The sequence below is a fragment of the Ambystoma mexicanum genome, chromosome 12 (genome assembly GCF_040938575.1).
Source record: "Ambystoma mexicanum isolate Mex_15411 chromosome 12, UKY_AmexF1_1, whole genome shotgun sequence".
Classification (NCBI taxonomy): domain Eukaryota; kingdom Metazoa; phylum Chordata; class Amphibia; order Caudata; family Ambystomatidae; genus Ambystoma; species Ambystoma mexicanum.
In genome coordinates this window covers 1191107079-1191127305 of record NC_090936.1, presented here as the reverse complement: position 1 = coordinate 1191127305, position 20227 = coordinate 1191107079, and the positions used below count along the sequence as shown (strand labels likewise).

The 20227-nt window shown below is 43.7% G+C and overlaps 1 protein-coding gene across 5 annotated transcripts in view; it reads left to right on the top strand.

The window, feature by feature from the left end:
- Positions 1–20227, top strand: part of USP15 (ubiquitin specific peptidase 15) — a 709686-nt gene that overhangs the window by 72341 nt on the left and 617118 nt on the right. For all 5 annotated transcript variants that reach the window (XR_011281918.1, XM_069629847.1, XM_069629849.1 and 2 more), the window contains exon 2: positions 5928–6055. Coding sequence is in view for 4 of the 5 variants with exons in the window: in XM_069629847.1 (XP_069485948.1) it covers positions 5928–6055 (128 nt within the window). In the remaining variant the exon portion in view is untranslated. The remainder of the gene's footprint in view (positions 1–5927; positions 6056–20227) is intronic.

Genomic DNA, 20227 nt, shown 5'->3' with positions numbered 1-20227 from the left:
TTTCATGGGCCACATAGTGCTCAATAAGAAAATACCTTGACGTGTAGACCACTCCTTCATTTCTGACCCACCCCCACCCAAAGAGGCAAGGTGTCCATTTCTGGCATTGTCGCATATCTGTGCAAATAGAACATGCAACGTTTCATATTCAGCGCAGAGGCTCCTTTTTTATTTAATTTTTCTCATATTGCACACACCACAACACTATTTGCTAGCTGTCACTAGACAATAGAGGCAAAAAAGGCAGTGGGTCGGACAGTGAGGGTAGGACACAAAAGGGAGAGGAAGCGAGTTTAGACGGAGGAGGGCGAGTTTGAGGGTGCAAGAAGAAAGGGGATGGGTAATGAATAGATGGCGCGTGAGAAGTCAGTCCTAGAAAAAAATAGTATAGCAGAGAGACTTGTAGGACTAACAGAAAAGGGGGGGGGGTGGTAGGAGAGGACAGGCAGGCGCATCAGCTGTGCTAGGAGACTATGGTGGTTAGACATGTCACAGGCTGCTGTCAAATGAGTGACAATGGGCATTGGTATTATGCTGATTGTAGGCAAAGCCAAGAATGTTGCCCCACTTTGTTCAATGGAGCATCTGTAGTGCTGTTCCCTGTGCAAAAGCTGGTTTGAAGACAATCCAGCAGATTGTCATTTTCAGCATGAGTTTAGTGATTACCTTTTCCTAGATTGTGGCGATCCACACAAGTCCCACTATAGGACGGTAATTGGCAATGACGTCAAGTAGACCACGTATTTAGGAGAATGGGTTTAGAAAAGGTGTGGCCAATCGGTGCAGAGACTATAGTGGGATCTTCGCTTGTTCTATAGGGGGTAGCCAATGAAGTGGGATAACATTGTAACTTATGTTTTCAGATTTTGCGGTTTTCCGCTGTGTGACATGTAACTTTTTGGGAAGTTACTAGCTTTGTGTCAGTACATTTCTACGGGACCTTCTGAGAACTTTTTGCATGCAATAAACCTTGTTTTCCCTTGCAAAGAGGTGCATTGATTATTTGGCCTTTTGGATTATTTTTACTGTTCAGGTTTTGGGTTGCGTTCCTCTTTACATTCTTTAACTGGGTTGCCTTCCTCTTTACAGCCAATGTCATGTAGGTATGTTTGTACAGTACCATTTGCCTTGAGTGAAGCGTCGCTCCTGTTAGCTTTTGGTGTCAAGCAAATAAGGTCATCTATGCTGCAAGAAGCAGATGAATAATGTCTAGCTTCCAGCAATTTCAAGTCAGGAATAGGTTCCATTAGTATTCAAATAAGATGCATACTCTCCTTTTGGTGTGGAACATGTATCAAGTGAGCGGGGGAAGTCGCCCTGGTCTCGAATGACCTTTGGGGTATAGTTTGGCAGATGAGTTGTGTGAAGGCATCATGAAGTAAGACGCAGACAACCGACTTAAAATTCAGAGTAAAATACTGTAATAAATCAAATGTCTGGATGGTAGAAGGCCTAACTTGCCCTATACTAAGGTGGGATTTCTCTACCTGAACGAAACGAAGTAAAGTCTGAGTAAAAGAGTTCAACTTAAAAGTCTTTTTGTCTAAAACCTATCCTTGTCCTCACAACTAAAGCTAATAAATGTGTAAGTATGTCAAAGTTAAAAGAAACTGTGTTCAATCCAAAGTTCTGAGCTTCTTCCAGCTCACAGCTTTCTTACAGCTCCCCTTCCCCACGCATTCGAAAGTTCCAGGAAAACGTTTGTTTACCTCTCCATTTCAAGGCGATATAGTTAAGAACCAATCCTTGGGGTTACCTTCCCCAGTAACACAATCCAAAACAAAGACTGTCTTGAGACTCAGTTCCCAAGACAACAAGTGTGGTCCTTCAGGTCTCAGGGTTCCCTTCCCCAAGACGTCCCCTTCGGTACATACACTTGTTTGTCTTTCAAAAGGTATTAACAAAGCACCAGGTCAACTTGACAACTCGCCAGTTCATTTGCATGGGGATCACTGGGCTGTTTCACAGAGTCCTTATCTTTAACCATTCAGGGCTCTCTGGTCTAGACCCAGTTGTCGGACCGCACGGTCCACCCACCACAGGTCGCGCAACAAGGTTCCCTGGGCTCTTCAGCCAACACAGTTGCCTTGGCACTTGCTACTGTGCACCAAGTCATCTTCACTTAATTCCTTTTATTGGCCTCTTGGCTTAATGTGTAATCTTGCGCACCTCTGGCTTCTCCTGGATAGCCCTGTGGCTCTGCCACCACGTGTCACACACCTCTTGCCAAAATGTGGCCTTGCCGCATTGCATTTACTCATTAAAGTTCACTGTTTGGCTCCCTTCAGCCTTTGATGTCCCTTCGGCCTTTGATGTACCTGACTTCAAGGTTTGAGTTAAATCGTTGTGCAACATATATTCAATATGGTTTACTTTCAGTTCCGTGTTCAATGTAAACTTATGTTTCTCAATAGTATCCGGTATTCAATATGCACTTGTTTGCTTCAATGTTAAGCTTCCATTTAGTTTGGCATTCAATATGCCTTTGCTTAGTTCAGTGTTAAGTTTCCACTTGGTTCGGTATTCAATAAGTATTTGTTTGCTTACATTTGCGGACTGTTGTTCCCTTGCGGTCCTATGGGAGAGCTCGGGTGCTGGAGCACCTTCCTGACACCAGTCAGCAGTCTGTGCCTCTCCCCAGTGGTTCGCGTTCCTTCATCTCTGCTTCTGAAGCCGGGACATCCACCGGCATGAGCGCCACTTGCTCGCCGTGTTTCCTTCCTACTGTTCCTCAATTGGCATTTAACCACTTCTACCCACATTTACTTTCACCTGACCTGTTCCCAATGCCCCTATCTCTGTTTTAAATCCCTCCATGCCTACCTTTGCTGCACTCCGTTTTTTACTTCTTCCCAACTCTGCTCTCTCGCCCTTCACGGTTTTTACTTTTTCCACTTTCCTCCCACTCGCTGGGATGTTGAAGAGCACTGAAGTGGCTGCGCTACAAATACTGAAAAATAGTACCAACTTTGGTGTCCTTTTCACTGTAAGCAGTTTAAAAATGCTTGTTGCTATGACGGTCTGTATTAGTGGTCAATGACCGTAGGTTCTTTAAAGCCCAAGTATTTTGAGTTCTGAAAACCATGCTAGCAAGCTCATTCTGGATTTCAGAAATGTATGGTTTCTGTGTAAAGTGGTGCACAGACTATAAACCGCATACATGTCTCTTGTACAATATGGTTACAAAAAACATGACAAAATATTCACTTGGCACTGAACGTTCCATGGCATTTGCCTTTTTAATAATTTGGGGTCTTAATCAGTGCTCCATTACCGATTTATCCAGGTTCTAAGCACTGTAATTATCAATGTGCCTGTTCTTAACCACCTGTGGTGCCCAATGTATTGACATTGGTGGTGGTAAGGAATGAAGGGCTGATTTGGTCTGACTGGGGTTTCAAACCCATGGTGCGGTCAGCAGCTTTTTCCCAAGTTGTGCTTGAGCTAGCCTCTCTTAGGTAGAATGTCCATCTTGTGTGATATTCTCCTCACCTGGGGAGTCCTCCAGTACTTTTACTGAACTATTGGATTTTTTCAGACTCTTGGGAGAGAGTGGGAACTCCCCTCCCCAAACCCCTGCACCCCCACTCCCTCATTCGTGTTTAATACTCTGGGCATCTCTTTTTGGATTTCTTTTGATGGGAATCTATTTTCCTCGATCTATTTCTATGGCATCTGCACTTTCCTTTTGCAGCACCTTATGTAGTACTGCTGGAAGCTACTTGAGCTTCCCGCTTTGCTTTTATTTTTATTCCTTTTGAGAACTGTTCCCGAGGGCATGGGGGGGTTACTTTTTTATCCTATCTTTATTTTGTGGAATCGGCACATGTATACCTTTTTCCACTTCTAGTGTAACTTTCTTGCCACAGTGGCAGGTTTGAGAGGCTGCAGGTAGTGGATATTTTGTACAGATTTATTTTGCGATTTTTACATGCAGGTTGCTATCGCCAACTCATGATGTTTTGTCCTTTCTTGAGCCTTCTTCTGCCAACCTGGGTGGGGAAGTCTTGCTCGCCCTTTTGTCTTCGCTGGGGTCCCTTTGTGAAGCCCGCCCGAAAGTGCCAGTGTGTCTGGGAGGACAGGAAACTGGGATGACTCCGAAACTCCTCAGTTCTTTGTCCTCCAGTGAGCCTACTTGGATCCAGTTCAAACTGGTGCCTGGCTGTCCCTTGAATTCCCCTCACAAGAAGGCTGAATCAACCGGGCGGTAACAGTTCTTCAATAGTGCTTTGAAAAAGGTACCAAAATCAAAGAACCGAGAAGAATCCTGTGCCTGAAGGCTCTCTACTCGACTGCTGCTGCAAGAATCTGGTGACCAGGTCTGCTGCAGCATCCTCCTTCATTTCCAAGGTACCGTGAGACTCTTGGTAGAAGAATCCTAGAGTAGCTTTGCCACACCTCTGTTGCTGTGGTGGTGGTTTGTGTGTTTGGGAGTTCTTTAATTCACACAGGCCCAAAACCTGTGTTTATTTAGGGAGCCTTTCCCAAGGTACCTGAAACGTTTCCTCAATAAAGATTGTTACTTGCTTGCTACTGAAGATTTCCCCTGGAACTCTTTTTACTCTCTACAGCGTGTGCCTTGCTTGATATGCGCTGCCCCCCCCCCCCCAATCGAACACTGAGACACTCATAACTAGATAGGGATGGACTACTAAAGCCTAGGCCTCTGTGAAATTATGCAAGTCTTACCTGCTCTGTGTTGGGTTTGATTCATTCTTTCTTTCCGGAAACAGCGATTCCAAGAATTGATTGCCAAGTGCTTTTACTTACCTTGAGCTGCTTCCAACTATTCTACAAGCGACTTCAAAGCTTTTTACCTATCAGTATTACTATTTGGTGGTTGAATGCTTTTGCTAACCTGAAGAAACTTTTTATTGCCTGAATTCGAACTTAAGGTTACTATTGAGTTGAGTTGTTCTATTGCAAAGGTTCTACTGTATATGTGTATAAAGTTTCTCTTACCTGTAGTGAATTGTAACATTGCCAAGTATATATAATACATAACTGTTACATAGCTACAAGTGTGCAAGTGTCTTCTTGGTGGCTGGTGTGCTCAAAGGCCTTGGTAACTCTACTACAACTCTTCTCCCTCCTAGACTAAGCCTGGCTGCTCAGCCACAGCTACCAAACCTTTTTGGTAGTTCGGGCCTATACTAAGAGTTGGAGCCCTGTACACTAAAAGGAGTCTTCTACAGTCCTATGCTGTTTATTTCTATCGTCCTACGTTGTGGGTAAACATATTGCAATGGTATTCCTTCCTCTGTCCGGATTCTTTCTGCATGTAAATGCAAACAAATGTATTTTGTCAAACCGTTTTCAATCTCAAAACAAACTGTTTTACATATAAACAGTGAAATAAAAGTAATATTCTACTAAACCTATAAACAAATTGATGGCAGATGGTACAGGGCCAGGTAAAGGGATTAAAATCAGTCAAACTATTTTAATATCTTTGTTTTTCTTTTTTTTTTAGTGCCATTGGTTTTTACCACTTATAAACAGCTCAGAATTTTCGTTTGACAATTCATTAAGTCAATTGACTTGCAACTTCTTTTTGTACACACTTACTCCAGTGTGCAAATTTGAAGTTTCAAGCTACTAGGCAGCCATAAAGTTACTCGCCATTGCAAATCTATACATACACTCGCAGGACACCATTTCCTACAAGCCAGTGGCTAGTGACCAGTGCAAATGTTGCACCGTTACGCTACACCTTTTTGTATTCTTGATTTTTCTGCTATAAAATGACTTTCCCTTGATCAGTGGTGCTGCTGCTATGCAATGTACACTTGTTCAGATAATACAAGTGGACACCATATGAAGGTAGTTTAATATGTATGTTTGCTGGGTGCTCTTTACAGTTTTCTGTCTCTGAAGCTAGTACTCTTAAAACGTTAGTCTTATTTTCTCTTCTTTCTTTTCCTTAGGTATTTGGTTGACAGTCGCTGGTTCAAGCAGTGGAAAAAGTATGTTGGGTTTGACAGCTGGGACAAGTACCAGATGGGAGACCAAAATGTGTATCCTGGACCCATTGATAACTTCGGACTTCTCAAAGGTCATCCAAAATGGCTTCCTTTTTGTTTTTGCAACACTGTAGAAATTATATGTAGATCATTAATGTCATGTTTTAGGTTCACAAGAACATCAAACTCCTAGCACTAATAGTGCCTCATTCTATTCCTAGAAGGAACAAAGTTTATGCCCATCTCGCTACATCCGTCCATTTGGGTTCTGAGGTTGTGTCCTAGACCCCAAATTGTTGACTATTCCATCGACTAAGCAGAGAACTGCTCATAATATTAGAGACCAGTTTTCTTTTGCCTTTGAAATGTATTGTTCATCCATTCTTCCTAAAAGTGTGCTTAGTTTAATTCTTATTTAAGGAGTACAATATAAAAGTGTAGGGACATAGGTGGTGGCCAAATACGAGGGGCATCCTGATTGCTGTCACTTCTGAAGTGTAAGACTGTAAAGGTTTGCTTTCTTGTTTTTTGTGTGTTTTTTTTTCCTTCTTGAAGCTTTCTTGCAATGCTAAGGAGAGTGCCTTGTGGTGATTTACTTTTTTTTTAATATGTTTTATTGGAGGGCTGTAAGAATTTCCCATGAAATACAGTAGCGACAAAGTATAGCTAGTGAGCTTGAACCAACCAAGATGTGCTTGGGAATGTGGGGGCGAAGGAGGATGCTCTTCCTCCTATATGCCAGTGTAAACAAATAAAGTTCATGTTGACTGTACTCGTACATCTCCATGCTGGCTGTGCCAATATATGCCAGTATTGCCACATTAGAACATACTCCCTTTTTGCTTTGCCTATAAGGTTAGCAGGGATGCTATAGGAAACCTTGTTCATGCTGGCGCTTCCAACATAAGCCATTATCCTCGCATACAAACATATTCCTATTGGCCTTGACCTTAATGCCAGTAGAAAATGCCATGCTGGAAAAAGGAACATTTCCAGACTGGCTGCATAAATGCAGGCCAGTATGTCCAGGTAAGAACACTTGTATTGGATTTCACCTTGATTCTGGTAAAAGCAACGCCATGCCACAGTAAGAAAACATGTCGAGACTGGTTGCACCAATGTAGGCCAGTATAGCCATGTAACAACAAACATTGTATGGGCTTTGCCCTTAACAAAAGGAAAAGAAATAGCAAGCCACAAAAAAGTCTTTGGTGGTTGCAAAAATGCCGCCACCCCCCACTTGAGAACACTCATCTTGTTGGCGTTTCACACAACCCCAGTATGCAATGCAATATTAAGAAATCATGTTCTTTCTGGCTACACCTTCACTGCCCCCCCCCCCCCCCCCCATCCCCTGCACCCTCATATGTGTAGGAACTCATCAGGTTGACCTTGCCACAGTAAGGAGACATGCTGGCTATACAAATGGTCCCCCAACCTCCCATATGTTTAAACACTTATTTGGGCTTTGCCCTTAACGCCAGTATAGAAGGCCATGCCATAAGAAGAACGCATTTCTTTGTGTAGCCAAATGTTCCATGACCCCCACACATTTAAGAACACTAATCATGCTGGCTTTACGCTGAACGCCAGTCTGAAATGCTGTGCTGCAGTAGAAAAACCTGTCCTGTAATTCCCATCGACTCACTCGCACATTCATATCCATTCACACACGCAGCCACACCTCCATTCAACCCCTCACATACACAGCCATTAAAACAAAAAGAAAATGTGCTAGCATGCATCCCCCATTCATACACTCGACGTGTTCAGCTGCATTCATTCACTCACATATTCACCAGCATTCTTTTGCGCATTCAGCAGTCCTGTGCATTCATAAACTCACACATCCAAAAACAATAACCCAGACTGCATTGCTAGTAGGCCATGCAAGCCTGGGGAAGGAAAACGCCCTGGCCTTGCATTGCTCATTGGCCATGCACATTGGTGTTGCTGCACCCAAGAGGAAGCCTCGTTTCCCCACAGCACAGCCAACCCAGGAGTACTCCCTGGGCTGCAGCTTGCCGTGGAGAGCACTTGGTTTTCACTTGGCTAGCTGTGTTTGGCTTGGCGATAATGGGTGGTACGTAGATCGTGCCCCATCGCCCATTGGGCGAGCTGCCTCCTGAGATGGCAAGCTTATTGTCCAGGTAGGAGGGTGCCTTGTTAGTCGCTGCTTGTGCCTAGTTAGTCGCTGCGGTTTTAAAAGTTCAGGGAGTTGCACGAAGATCAGGCAGGAGGCGGCAGGATGAATTTGTATGGTTTATTCCACTTTAGAGAAGTTCGACGTAAGCTTTATTTACTACTCTTCGGTATTAATTACTACTCTCAAGGACAAGTGGCGATCACTGGCTCCTGCACTCAATCAGCTTAGCCCGCCACTAGAATACTACAAGGAACATTCATTCAAAGCAAAAGCACACACAGACGGCACCCAACATTCTCGGAGTTGAGTCACTCATAATTGAGCAGCATTTCATCTCTCATTCACTGTGACCCGAAAAACATGCAGACAGCACAGAACACAACATCTGAGTTCCACACTCGCACACGAAGGTCAAAACATGATGCACGTTATCTTAAAGGTTGTGTTTTTGGAGGGGATGACAGCAGCTCCTTGAGGAGAGGTGCAATGCGGTTCAGTTTCTTTACGAAGTATGTGGGCCTCGGCATGTTGGGTGGCTTTCTCTGGGTTCGGGGCGGAGGCTGGCATACTTGAGAAGGGGGTGGGGAGGTGCTCTTTCCTGATCGGAGTGGGCGAGAGCTGGGACCTGTTCTGGGATGAAAGCCTTCATAAGAGCAATGGGTGCTAGGCAGTTTAAGGATCTGAGCCCTAAAGGATGTCTCTCCATTGATGGTAAATTATAATTTATGTTCTCATGGAGAGCTTCATGCTGGATTCCTCCCACGTCTAACGACTGTAATAACTTGTTCTTATGACCCTCAATTAATTTGGCCAAATGTATCGATTCACACTTTGACTTCAACTCAGAAGGTCTGAGTTGGGCCTGCAGACGTTTAAGCACTCGTATGTCCAGCCTGCACTTCCCAAGATCTACTTTGTGGACTAGGCAGTAGGATGGTAACTTGAAGACTTGATGGGGGTTCATATCCAAGCCAGTATTTAGGGGAGGCAGCATTTCAGATTGTATGCGTTGACCAGTTAAACTTTAGGTAGTGCTGTATTTTATCAGCAAATGGGTAAATCTATATGTGATGCTTGGCCATAAGTCTCTGCCCCCACCCCTTCTGTAACTCATTTGAGATGAGGACGACTGTCTGAGGAATCCTCTTTTTCCTGCTGGGTTACCTGGTACTTGACAGCTGTGGAGAACATGAAGGAAAACAAGAGGGTTTCGTTAAAGCCCATGAGTGAGGCCAGTATGTTAGCAGATCTTTGTGCAACACCAGGGGTAAAATGTTCAAGTTGCAGCCTACTAGCCAGCTATAAAGTCACTTGCCATTTCAATTCTACAAACTCAACACACCATTTCTTACGCTCGGAGTCAATTACCACTAGATAGTTGCAAGTGGTGAGTGCACATTTTAAGTCCTGTGTTACACCATGTAAAATGTTGCTTAGAATTGTTAAGGCCAGAAACATGGTTTCCATAATTAAAGAAATAAATATATATAAAAAAGAAATGGATTGGAAGCCAATCCGAGTCGCATCGGCACTCCGGCTGTGTTTCCAGCAAAACGTTGTATTTCTCCAATTGATCCACAAACAGTCTTTGTGTATTGTGCAATTAAAGTGTCCTTTATTAGTTAAAACTGCATAGACAAGGAGGACAAAGCAGTCTTGAATGCACAGAAAAAAGGACGTGTTTCACCCTTCTCTGGCTTCGTCTGGTATGTGACGGAGAGAGAGGACTGTAATCTTATAGAGAATAGTGTGTGCGTCCATTGTTGATGTTTACTACTTAAATGCAGTGATGATTGTTAGTCAAGGAGGTGGCCATATTTGAACTGTATGACCTCTCACTTTGAAGCACTTATTAAAAAAAAACATTGTGTGTTCTGTTAGTTATAGTAATATTTTGAGATATATATATATTTAATCTAAAGCTGCACGATGCACAATAATATCGTGACTAATATGTCCACCCAACAGACATAATCTGATTCTATAAATAAAATAAATCTAGACCTCAATAGACAGTACACTTATGCCATTCAATAAATATATCCTCAAGAAAATGTATCTGGTATTTCAGAGCTCTCACTCTGGAGATAAGGCAAAGCCCTGTCAATTGCTCGGAATTCTTCTCAATCTGTTGAGCAGGGTGGATTTGGATAGCAACTCTTTGAACAGTCCCTTTTGATGGGTTCGGAAACTGGTGCCACCCAAGAAGGCAGCAGCTGGTAAGAAGTTACTATTGCAAAGATTTAAATGCTGGATGCTGCTCTAAAAGATGAGCCCGAGTTATGAAAGCTGCTCAAGACTTCTCGTAGAACAGTAGCCACGTTTTTATCAAGGTTACACCTGAGAAGAAATCGCACATTGGTCAGTGGGATAGAGGATGAGAATATTGGGGGGCTGATATGGACTATGATCTTTCATCAGAACAGTGGGAGAGGATAAGCTGTGACATTTTCAATAAAAACGTGATATCATCCTATGTCTCCATACAAGAAAAGGTGGTAGGATGTTTGTTTATATTGGACCCTGTAAGAATGCAGACACTGGGCCCTTCGAACAACAAAATAGATGGTCTGCGAGAATGGATGAGGCTATTTTGTATCCTATTATTTGAAGTTTTGTCACAGTCAGAGGATTGAATTTGGAAATGAAAGATTGTACTGTTAGAAATTCAGTTCACTGTTCTCTGTATGGTGTGCAGGGTTCGAAACTGAGCTAAACCCAGCTCCTGGGTGCTGCATCACCCAGTAGGCAGGTGCTACCGCAGGGGGACCAGGGGCTACCAGAGGTGCTCCTTTAACCCTTTTGTTCATTTAGTATGAACCATTGTGTTTAAATGGTGTATTGGATGTGTTCTAGTACACCATTAGATGTGTTCTAATACACCAGAGTCTCAGAAGGATAGCTCAGGGGCAACATACTCTCCTTGTAAGCAAGACGACACTTAGCAACACAGGTTCGATCCCCAGGTACGCGCTTAGAAACCTCTGGGTATTAAGCGCGTTATAAATAACCAAATACATTCTAATTCATCTTCATTAACATTCTCCAATACTCCAAGTTAATGTGACATGTACATGTTTGGAAGGCACCAGTTGGTCCTAGGAGCCAAAAGTAGCTCCTGGTAGCTGTTTGTTTCAATCTAACCAGACTCTACTATGCTAGAAGCAGGAGCGAAATAGCTCCTAGCTCTCCTCAATTTCAAACCCTGGTGTGGTAGGTCAGAAGGAGGCAGACATGTTGGCATTTTTAACCAGGACTTCATTGAAATAATAGAAAAAAGGCCTATCCATCCCTGTACAAAGTGGGGGGTGGGTGGTCCAGGAGGCTCCCTGCCTAACATAATTCTAACTATGGTGCTAGTCATCAGTAATGTAGTCCAAATCAAAATAGTCTGTCTGCTGACCATACCACTGAAAAAACGGTTAATTAAATCGAAAAGGGGTCCAGGGGGAATGACTCCCTTCTCCTGGACTAGCCTTGGTAGCTTACCTTAATATAGTTCCTTGTGATATTAATTAACCCCTGTAGTTCCTTAAGGGGACTCTTCCAGCCTCTCTTAAATGTCTATTCCGTCTCAATGTCTTGTTACACTATTTCAGATCTTGCTCCTTTCCCCACTGGCTGTCGGTGAGTGTCTTTCTCAATACTCCAGTCTTCACTAAGTGTTAGCCATTCCTTTGGTTCCAACTGTTCCTCCTGATAATTAGTCTCTTGTTCTAATGGGACCAGCAACCAGGATCCCTTCTTCCAATGCTATTTATTTTTTCTGCTACAGGGGGCTAGTGTCACCAATCCTGTAGTCCTCTTGGCTGACTTTAGTTCCTTCGCTACTAATGGGACTATGAAGAAACCTCCTCTAGTAGTCTTTGCTTTACTAGTTTTTCAGCTACTGAGACAAGGGAGAAGACTCCCGAAGTCTTCTGGACTTGTTTTAGGGTTTTCTCAATTACTGAGACTAAGGAAATGACTCGCGTAGCATTCTTGCATTTTGTTACTGCCTTCTCTGTGCCTGGTCCCCCTCCCAGGTCTCCCGCCACTCCTGTTACCTTTGTCTTGGTGGGTCGGCATCACCCACTCCTCCTGCTGTCGTTGCCTTACTTCGGACTGCTAAACACTCCCAGCTCTTCTCTGTTCGACTTTCTGTGCTTCTCTGCGGCTCAAATAAGAGCTCTCTGCTCGGCGGGCTCCGTCGTTTGCAGACCGCATGGTCCACCTTCGCGAGGTCATGCCACCATCTGAATCTTCCAGACCACCATGTTGGTCGGCTCGCTGCCGGCTCCTGGACTGCTTTTCCTTCTGCTTCACCATGTCTGCACCAGCCTTCTTCAACGGGTCTCTCTCACCAAGGATTGAGCTTCCTGGGCTACACCTGTGTGGCGTTGGCTTCCCCTTTCTGCAAGTCCTTCTTCAATTTCTATACAATCTTTCTGGGTCCTCCCCAGCAGCGGATCATTGTCCTTCTTTAGTCTCCATGAAGAATTCTTAATTACTCCATGGTTACAACTCTTCCCAGTGATCTAACAGGTGAGTGATCGTTATTCTTCCTTAACTCTTCTTCCCAGAATGATTGGATTCAAACCTGTTGGCACTCGTCATGTTTCCTTCACTCTTCCTCTTCACACTGGTAGTGGGTTTTAATTGAGTAAGGGAAGAGATGTTACAATAGCAAACCGTGATCTATTCAGGCTGAGGTACTGAATAGATCACGATCGAGGGTTAGGGAGTTCCTTCACGGAATGGGAGTTACTATCCCCAAGAGGGAAGTATCTCCCTGTGGGGTCCCACTTATCACAACATCCAGGTGGAATGATGCAGAGCGGGTTCACCTCCGTAGCCTCACAGGGAAGGGTTCGCCTCTGGGGAGAAGTGAGTGACAGGATCTCGTGAATCAGTCAGGCATTGCCAAAGGCCAATGTACGAAAAAACCAAGTAGATGACTGGATTACTGACTTCCAAATATGATCAGGGTTTGAAAATGATTTATGAGAAGCTGGCTAGGGAGGACCTCTATTTGGATATGTGGGCATCATTCAAGGAACTATATGGACGATAAGGCCACCACCACCAGATAAGGTTTTAACGGTGCTATTGTCTGGTCGGACCTTAGATGAGCAAGTTACAATATGATGGTGATATATCATTTGCATACATCCACTGTATAGTTTCCGTAAACTTGGAGCTTGTCCACAATGACATGGAAGGTGGCGGTCTAAGTGCTGCATCTGGGTTAGAAGCCGGATTGATTCTTGTGGGACATTGTGTGCTCTCCTTTAGCGCAGTTGGAGGACAAATTTGCCTGGTGACTCTACCAATGAAGGGAAGGTGTGTAGCGCGACACTAGTAGATGAGTCATCTGGATAGAGCGTTGGCTTCTTCGGCTGTGGGAGAATCTGGGGATTGATGGGTGCAAAGTGGGGAAGATGCACCTTTTGTTCAGGTTTATGAAGAGTAAGACCCAAGCTACACTTACTTAAACATCTGTTACAAAATTAAGACTCAAAATATTCTCTTGCTTTCCAAACTAATAGAATTCCTATAAGTAATACCTCCATTTTGATCTATTGCAAGATTATGCACCACACCACAACACAACTTAAGTTAACGCTGTGCAGAATTTAGGATCTTCTGCAGAAAGCCATCAAATACTTCCAGGTCTAATGTGGGGGTATGGAGACTACCTTTGACTGGTTATCACCTAAACCCTGTCTGTTTATTTAATGAGGTGACAGGGAAAGTTAATGTGACTAGCTAGTTCTTTTTTTTTTTTTTTTTTTAGTTGGGTTGATGCGAAAAATGGTTGTGCCCCTAGCATGTTTCTTTTGTTAGATTGGTCTTTATGAAATAGGGATGTGTTGCTGGTGTGGGATTTCTGTATATTAACATACCAGTTATATTTCGTTTCCTGTTCCTTTTGTTTGGACAATTAAGCTCCTGCCCGTTCAGTATACTAATCTTCAATATTCTAGTACCTTTCTGATGCAAAAAACGTTTCAGAAGGTTAGCAGCATGCCACCCAAGTCTTTAAGGCACCAATGTCCATGTTCAATAGGGAGCTGGAAAATCAAGCCCTATTTCATACTCTCCAACTAAAATATTTTAAACTATTTCCAAGTCTACCTCTTGAGTTTGAAACGTTATAAACCAATTGGCTTGAAATCAGCTGATCCATATGTTTCTCGCTAGCACATTCATGAGTGGTAGTGCCGTCCACGTTGCCTTTCCTTATATCTGCACTCTTCTTAAGCTACTTTCATTTACGTTAGTTGCTGCTCTGAAAAGAACTCTGAGGAGCAATAGTCATGCATGTTCAAGGATTCATTCAGCTAGTTGCAGACTTGCCCATCCTTGTCTACCTGGAATTCCTTGCTCTTTATTACTTCTTCCAATGGTTGCAGGGGTTGATGCTGCCAAGGGATCTCATAGTTGTAGTAATTTTACTTTCTTGTAAATGTCTGCAGCGGACTAGCACTTCCAGTGCACAAATCTCATAGAAAGCACATTTGACTATTGTAAGGTATACATAACTATGATGCTCAATGGAATAGCGGGTTATTCCCCCCAATTGTGGTAAACGCATTATTTTACGATGCAACAAGGTTTAGTCCCTCTGTGCCTGTGACGTCTTGCAGTCTAAGCCATTACCAGAGTACAATCTGGCGAGGGCTTGCACTTGAAACCGGGTTCAACATCCCGCCCTCCTTCCATCTCTGCACCCCTGCCCGCAGGAAAACTCTAGAGAAGAGGACATATACATTTTTCTGCAGAGGCTTCATGAACGACGCAGTCGGGGCTCCCAGTGCCACGTAGACTCCTGGAATCACATGAACTTCATACTCCCTCTTTCACAGCCCCTTTGTGGGGAGCTGGGGAAATAAAGTCCATTTGTAATTGCTCTCCCCTTTTAGCTTCTCCACTCTTTTTGACTTCTTACTCTGTTCTCACCTCCTCTCTTTTCTTATCTCCTCCCCTCCTCCCCTTACTTTTTTCTAAGTATTTACTCTATCAGAATTGTCCCTGGACCTAGTATGATAGCAACCTTGTCTGTCTCCCCCCCCCTTGTTTATTTTTCTCCCCTTCGCCCAGCACTATCTGAAATAACATGCCTAGTACAATAGTCACTTGTTTTGTTCCCCCCCCCCTCCCTTTCTGCACCACTCTCCCTCACCTTTTTGTTTTCTCCAGCTCTACCAGAAATGTCATCGGGCCTAATACGGTAGTCGCTGTCTGTTTCCATTTCCTCCCACTCTCCCTCTCCCTTCCTTATCTATGTCTTAGCTCTTGCACTATCTGAAATTTCCTCAGGCCGAGTACGATAGTTAATTTCACATCCTTACTGTTCATGGCCTCTAAGAATGTCATTGTTTCTGATGCTTGTTAATCTGCCTAGAATCGCATGCTGTGCATATGGTCCGACATCCAGTGGCAACCGTGGAGTATTGAGATCCGGCGGACGGATTTTCCACGTGGTCGGGCCCTCTGGCCGACCTATACAGGAGGGAGAGTGGGGTCGGGTTGGCCGTATTGTCGGTATGTCTTTCCTCCTTTTCTCCTCTTTTCCCTTCTGGTCTGGTCATCCTTCCCTTTAGCTATGGAAAGGACTCCTTTTAGATTCTCCCCTAAGTGTAGGGTTAGATATCCTTGGAAGGACGAACACAGGACGTGTAACGCCTGTCTCCCCCCTAGAGCACGACTAGAAGCGGAGTGCGGCCTACAAACTCCTTCGGCCTAAAACCCATAAAGAGCGCTGTGTAAAGCGGTGGGCCGCGTACGTATGTCAACGGTGGAACCCCGTTCCCCCACCGCCACACCCGCTGAGAGTGTTGGTGTTACTTCGGATGACCAAACATCAGTTGCGGATGTTATAGACCTTGAGGCGGATCCTTCTAGGTCCGCCACGCCCGTCCCTGACCCTTTAAGGCCTGACTCTTGTCTCGCTACAGGGACAATACCCGGCGACAGGGGTGTACAAGCGCATCGCACTAAGCAAACAACCCCTATACCGGTTTCGACGTCTTCGTCGAAAAAGGTGAAAGCGCCAACAGGGCCGCCGAAAAATTTGCCGGTTTCCTCGGATCGTTCTGATCCAAAGTCTTCACTGCATCCGCAGCAGTGGCTTGCGACTAGGCAATCCAAATCAAACAAGGGTGCTACTCCAAAAACTGCACACGTCGAAGCGCGGAAATCTGCCGCTTCGACCGTCTCAAAGGCCGCGGTAGGCCCGAAAACTATGGCTAGGCCTCTACCCGAAAAACCGACCGCTAGGCCCTCTAGTGCCGCAGAAGGTAGTTTGCCTGCCGGTAAACCATCGGTGCCACTGTCTCATGCCGATTCGGCGACTATCGAAAGCAGCATCGAAAGAATTACAGCGGCAGTGGGTCTTACCCCGGTTCCGCCTAAAGTTATGGGACACGCCGCAGAAAAAGTTTCAGATGCGGATTGGGATCCCGATTCTTACGACGCTTATGAAGATAGCCAGGAGCCTCTCTCCGACACCCTAAAAGACTCTTTTCGATGCCGCAAGGCGGAAAACGTCCTTTCTTCACCAGCAGGCCCGTTTGGGTCCTCTAAATGGACTACAGAGAAGTTTGAGGGGCGTATGGATCGGCTGGGGAGGGTTATCGGATTTTCTGACCATCCTCCCCCGAAGAGGGCTCGGATGGACCCTAATCTCCAAATCGAAGATCAGTCTCGTGCCTTCCAGCAGGAAGACGTTGTCCACATGGACACATATAGGGACATTTATAACGACGAAGAGGAAGCTTCATTTCTTCAGAACAGGATACTACGGACAACTTGGAAGAAACCCAGCAAGAAGGTCAGGACCCATGCACACAGCAAGATCAGGACTCTGATGTTTTGTGCCTGGATTCTCATCCGTCCACCCCAGCTCGCCAGGCCTCTCTTGTAGATTACCAAATGGCATTCAACTCCCCATGTTGAAAAAAGCAGCTGAATACTTCAAAATTTCCACTCAAGTGGCAGTGCCTGAGCAGGATTTTGTAGAGGATATCCTTAAGGAAAAACCTCCATCTAGCCAGGCCATACCCCTCCTCAACTCTGTGAAGAGAAGGGTGGCTCCCTCATTGGTTTCACCAGCTCAAACCCGGGCAGTGAACCCAGGAGTCAAAAAATTATTTAGGCCTTCCCCTTCTGACCCTCTATAAATCAGAGGGCACGCCATCCCAGATTCATTGGTAGTGACTACCACTCAACAAAGGGCAAGGGTACCCCTTGCCACGGGGGAATCACCGCCGGACAAGGAATCTAAGCGACTGTATACCCTTAGCAAACGTGTTACGTCAGCAGCCGCATACACTACGCGGATTGCTAATAACACAACACTATTGGCAAGCTATGCCGACGCCCAATGGATCTTGATCCATGAAGGCTTCCAAGAGGTGGGTAGTATATAAAAGAAGGTGTAAAACATGACGCACAATATATCCACAGGAATTGCACCTACACGTAAATCCGTATATTCCTTTAAAACATGTCTTTATTTAATTCATTATAACACTCTTAAAATGATCATATTACATAAAATTCATCATCCAACACACAAGATATAAAACATAAAAAAAGACTCAACTTTACAACACATAACAATCCCAAAAAATCGGGTTAAATCTGCTGATTTTTACATTGACTCCGTGTGGGACTCCACACTGAAGAAATTTCTTTTCAATATCAGTTTTATTAGTATTTCCTCAATAACCCAACTTGTACAAGTTTCTGTCCTAAGAGCACGTATTACTGTGGGACATTCATCAGGGGTACAGATGGTATGTGTTTGTATCTGAAGGTGGATTGTATCTCTTTCCTGGCACTTTCTTGTCGCTCTGGATATAGCTAAAATTGACACCTGTTGGATAGAAACAGCGTGTATTACTAACTTGTATGGTAGTTTTGTGTCTATTAAATAGACTACAAACATCATCACCCTGATCCAAAAAAGGGTGTGAGGTAAATATCTTACTTGACATACCTTCTGAATTGTGGTGATAACTTCCACAAGCCTCACCAAATCGTAGATTTTGGTGACACACGACTTCCAAATGATTACAGGAGGTCGCTCACAAACTGCCTCTCAACTTCTATAAAAAGAAACACACAGATAGAATTCCTAAACTCATTTTCAACTCAGGTGAGGACTGTATATGATCTATTGTCTTTAAGTATCCAAGTCTTACTTACAGCACTTCCATGTAAATCAGGACTCCAGGTGAGGATGTGCCTCCAACTCGATAGATGGTAGGGTGGGACGGCAAAATTAAATCTCCCTGTGGAGTCAAAAGAGAACCAATGAGTTGTGGTAACCATTTGTCTCTGGACACTTTATTTAAAAAAATCCCCTTATGTAAGGGAACTTCAATCAAGGATAGGGTGAAAGTTCGCCCAAACTCTTAAAACTCTAGGGTTACGACCAATACTTAAATTCCAAGTACTCTTACAACCAAATTACTACGAAAGGTGATTGTATATCGAAGCTACGAGCCACTATATATATTATCCCTCTTACCACGTGTCGCTTGGAACTCTAAAGTTACAGCAAATACGACACAAAAATTGGATACCGGGACTTTTTTATGACTGGAGTACTGCTAAAGATAATTATATATCTAAGTTGCGAGTCTGTACACACACTCCCTCTTACCTTGAAAAACCGAGTGTGGCCTCTGGATAGATCCCAGGTAAGAATACGCCACCTAACACTGAACCCAAAGCACTTTTCAAAATATTCATGTGACTCCGTCACGTTACTCGAAAAACGTGCAGACGTCACGCGTATGAAATCGCGTAGTGACGTCATCACGTGTCGCGTAGTGTCCACAAATCGCGTGTGACAATGTCTAAGAAACTGTAACCAGAGGCGGGCATACTGAAGCTCACTCCCTAACTCCCAAAGCTGTGGGGTACGTAATGAGGAAGGAATAAAGAGAAAAGATCATGAGGGAAAAAAAATTGAGGGAAAAAAATAATAAGGTAAAAGAACATCGCTGACCGTGCCCCATAAGGTATCAAAACAATGTATTGTCATGGTAAGCTGTGATATAGTTTGTAAACATGAGTATAATCAGTAGAATTGTCAAATAAACACAATCACACAATCACCGAATTGCCATCTATTTTTCAAAGGTACAGTCTCAGCATCTGTTCAAACCCTTTTGTCAGCAGTATACGATCCTATTACAAAATTGCAGAACAAAGCCATGACTTTTTTTAAAAGGTGCATCCAAAACATCTATTTCGCCCCTTGTTTCAAATATAATAATGAAGAACAACATTTGGCACGATGATGATATTACTACATTCTTAGATCAACTTCATAATCATCAATGTGAGGATCAGTAGACTTAAAACATGTATTCTAGGAAACTTCCTAAAACCAATACATCTATATGTACAATTGTAAATAGAGACTAATAACAAGAATGACTGTATAGAGACGATGTCCCTTATGCATTGTGCCACTCTATATTCTCGTTTAAACCCTGGATATGGCTCTTAGTTTGGAAAATTAATTTTTGCTCCAGACTTAAAAGTTTCTTGTTAATCAAATCTTGTGTTTTACCTTTTATATGTTTCAAAATAGTCCAATAAAAGTCTGTACTTTTATGATTTTTTTCCAAAAAATGCTTCACGAGTGGTGCTTGTTCCACCTTATTTTTGATGCAACTCTTATGTTCAGTCATTCTTATTTTACATTTCCGATTGGTTTTACCAATATAGATGTATTGGCACGGGCATTTAATAACATATACAACATTCTCTGTATTACAGTTTGTATGCTCAGTAATGTTCCATTCTTTATTGAGACCTAAATCTACTTGGGTTGTTTTGGTGGTCTGTGCACACATGCTGCAATTGCCGCATGGATGATGTCCTACAACTGGAGGTAGATCCCACAGTCTTCTCTGTTGGGTTTCTCTGGTTCTATTGTTTCCAATGCCGTTCCTCATCACTAGATTGCGTATCGTGGTACTCTTCTTGAATGCCACTAGTGGTTTAACCCTTTCCTTAGGCATCACCTTCTTCCAATTTTTGTTGATAATGGCTTTAATCTTATAGGATAGATTACTAAAAGTATTTACAAACACTAATGGATTCTCTTTACATG